The sequence below is a fragment of the Schistocerca cancellata genome, chromosome 1, assembly GCF_023864275.1.
Source record: "Schistocerca cancellata isolate TAMUIC-IGC-003103 chromosome 1, iqSchCanc2.1, whole genome shotgun sequence".
NCBI classification, from domain to species: Eukaryota; Metazoa; Arthropoda; class Insecta; order Orthoptera; family Acrididae; genus Schistocerca; species Schistocerca cancellata.
Genome location: NC_064626.1, coordinates 480,356,499 through 480,358,559, shown reverse-complemented (window position 1 = coordinate 480,358,559; position 2,061 = coordinate 480,356,499). Strand labels below are relative to the sequence as shown.

General features: G+C 61.4%; 1 protein-coding gene across 1 annotated transcript; it reads left to right on the top strand.

The window, feature by feature from the left end:
* The first annotated feature begins 408 nt into the window (after positions 1 to 408).
* On the top strand, positions 409 to 1,545 carry LOC126184874 (uncharacterized). The gene has a single exon (XM_049927535.1). It carries the CDS (start codon positions 409 to 411, stop codon positions 1,543 to 1,545), a length of 1,137 nt encoding a protein of 378 aa, XP_049783492.1.
* The last annotated feature ends 516 nt before the right edge of the window (positions 1,546 to 2,061 follow it).

Here is a 2,061-nt window from a genome sequence, read left to right as displayed (position 1 = left end):
GTCAGGGCATGGAGATGAATGGAATAAAAATAAAATAGCTCCTAAATTAGGTCCAACTTACCCCTGGTCTGACATAAGTAAGGCCGCGCCTACCGCGAGAATATTCTTAAGGATGACATACTTAAGTAACAGCGCCTAACGCGGCCTCTCAATATTTAAGTAGTGGGCTTAACCCACGAACTAGAATAGCAATACAATACTGAAGTACGGTTAGAACCGTTTTCCTTAATTTTAGTTAAACTTAATAAACTTGTAAAACTACCTTTGTATAGAGTCATGCATATTCTTTCTTAAATTTTATACTTCGTAAATCTGTTCCTATCAGCTTAATGAGAGCTCATATGGACTGATTTCCGCACCGGGAAGCGGTCGCGCTTATTTCCCTGTTTCAGGTCCGCGACCTGAACGATGGAGCTCGTGGTGACGCTGCCGGATCTGCTTCGTCACCAAGGCTGCTGGGAGGCCAACTTTTGGCGAGTACAAGGACCACTCGGCCCTTCTCCGCCACTACAGGAGGCTGCACGACCCGGAAACGGTTCCCGTTTTCGAGTGTCAGTATTGCAGCCGACGCGACCCGCGGCTGAAGACGCTGCATCTACACCAGCGGCTCTGCAATGCAGAGTCCGCCACCCCCGGCGCTACCAGTCGGGGGAGGGTGAGTATGGGACACGATGCCGTGCCTGGCTCTCTGGGGCACCCAGAGAAGTCACCGGCGGGAGGTCACAGGCGAGGGCCCCCGAAGTTAGTAGGACAGGCCCTTCGTCCTTAGTTAGTGCTGGGCGAAAGCCACAGGCGAAAGCGGCCCGGGAAGCTAGTACCACAGGCCGCCTAGCCTTAGATAGAGAAGGGGCCTATGGCCACATCCCAGTCCGGTCCCCGAAGCTAAGTAGGACAGACCGGCTGGACTTAGGACTAACTTACGCGGCGGTCCTGACCCGCAGCAGCGTGGTGGGCTCACAGGCTGCCTTGCCCTCACCCTGTGTGAGTGTGCAGGCGTCGGTGACATCCAGGACGGCGGTGGTTGCTACCCCCGCGTCGTGCGTACTGTGTGTGCGCACGCCGAGGAGGTCTGGCATCCCCCTGCCGATACGCTCTGCGACGTCAACCGCGTCGCCACGAGTGACGAGCTCAAGTTCGGTAGGTGATAGCAGCACGCTGCCGACGCCTGCCGCCGAACGCGTCGCTCCGGCCAGAGGTGCAGTGTCTGGCGAAGGCCGCGGCTCGCCGCTGCTCGCGCCGGCCACTGTACCCAGTGGCGTACGCTGGCCACGTCGTGCGGCTGCCGCAGGCGCCTCCCGACGGCCATCTGTCGGGAGCGTGGGTACCGGCCTGGGACTGCCGTCCGCATTCGCTCCGCCGCCAACAGGTGGCACCGCGATGCGGGTGGACAGTGGCAGGCAGGCTGTCTCGCTCGCCGCGACCGATGGTGTTGTCACTCACGGTACATCCGCGCTGCCTGTTGACGCACCAAAGGCAGCACGCTGTGCGGTCACAGACGTACACGCGCCGCGTTTCCTCTGCCCTGCCGGCGGCTACGTCGTGTGACCCTAGTCACTCCCTCTCCGCTCAGGCACGAAGTGTTTCTAAACGTACAGTTCCTGCTACAGATAATGAGTGGCACATAGTCACCCCACGGAGAGATAGACGCCGTGCTGCAGGACGCAGACCGCCGCCTCCGGACCGACGGCGCATTATACCGCCCAGTCCGCGTAACAGCGGTCCGGCGCGAGCCAACGCGTCTGGGCTTGGGTGCAAGCTACACTTCGTGTATCTCGCGCCGGTGGCAGGGCGCGAGCGACCGTTGGGCCATCTGTTGACGGCGCGGCGAACAGCCGCGGTGCGCTGGGCCCAAGCGCCAGACCGGCGCGAGCTACACCTGAAGCCGCCCGGCCGGCGCATGCTACACCAACCACCTCTGCGACCCCTGCGCCATCTGGTAGCGACCGTCGGGCACCCAGTCCGCGTAACAGCGGCCCGGGGCGAGCCAACGCGTCCGGTTGCCAGCGCGAGCTACACGCGAGGTCCCGGGACCGGCGCGAGCTACACCGGCCCCCGCTGCTA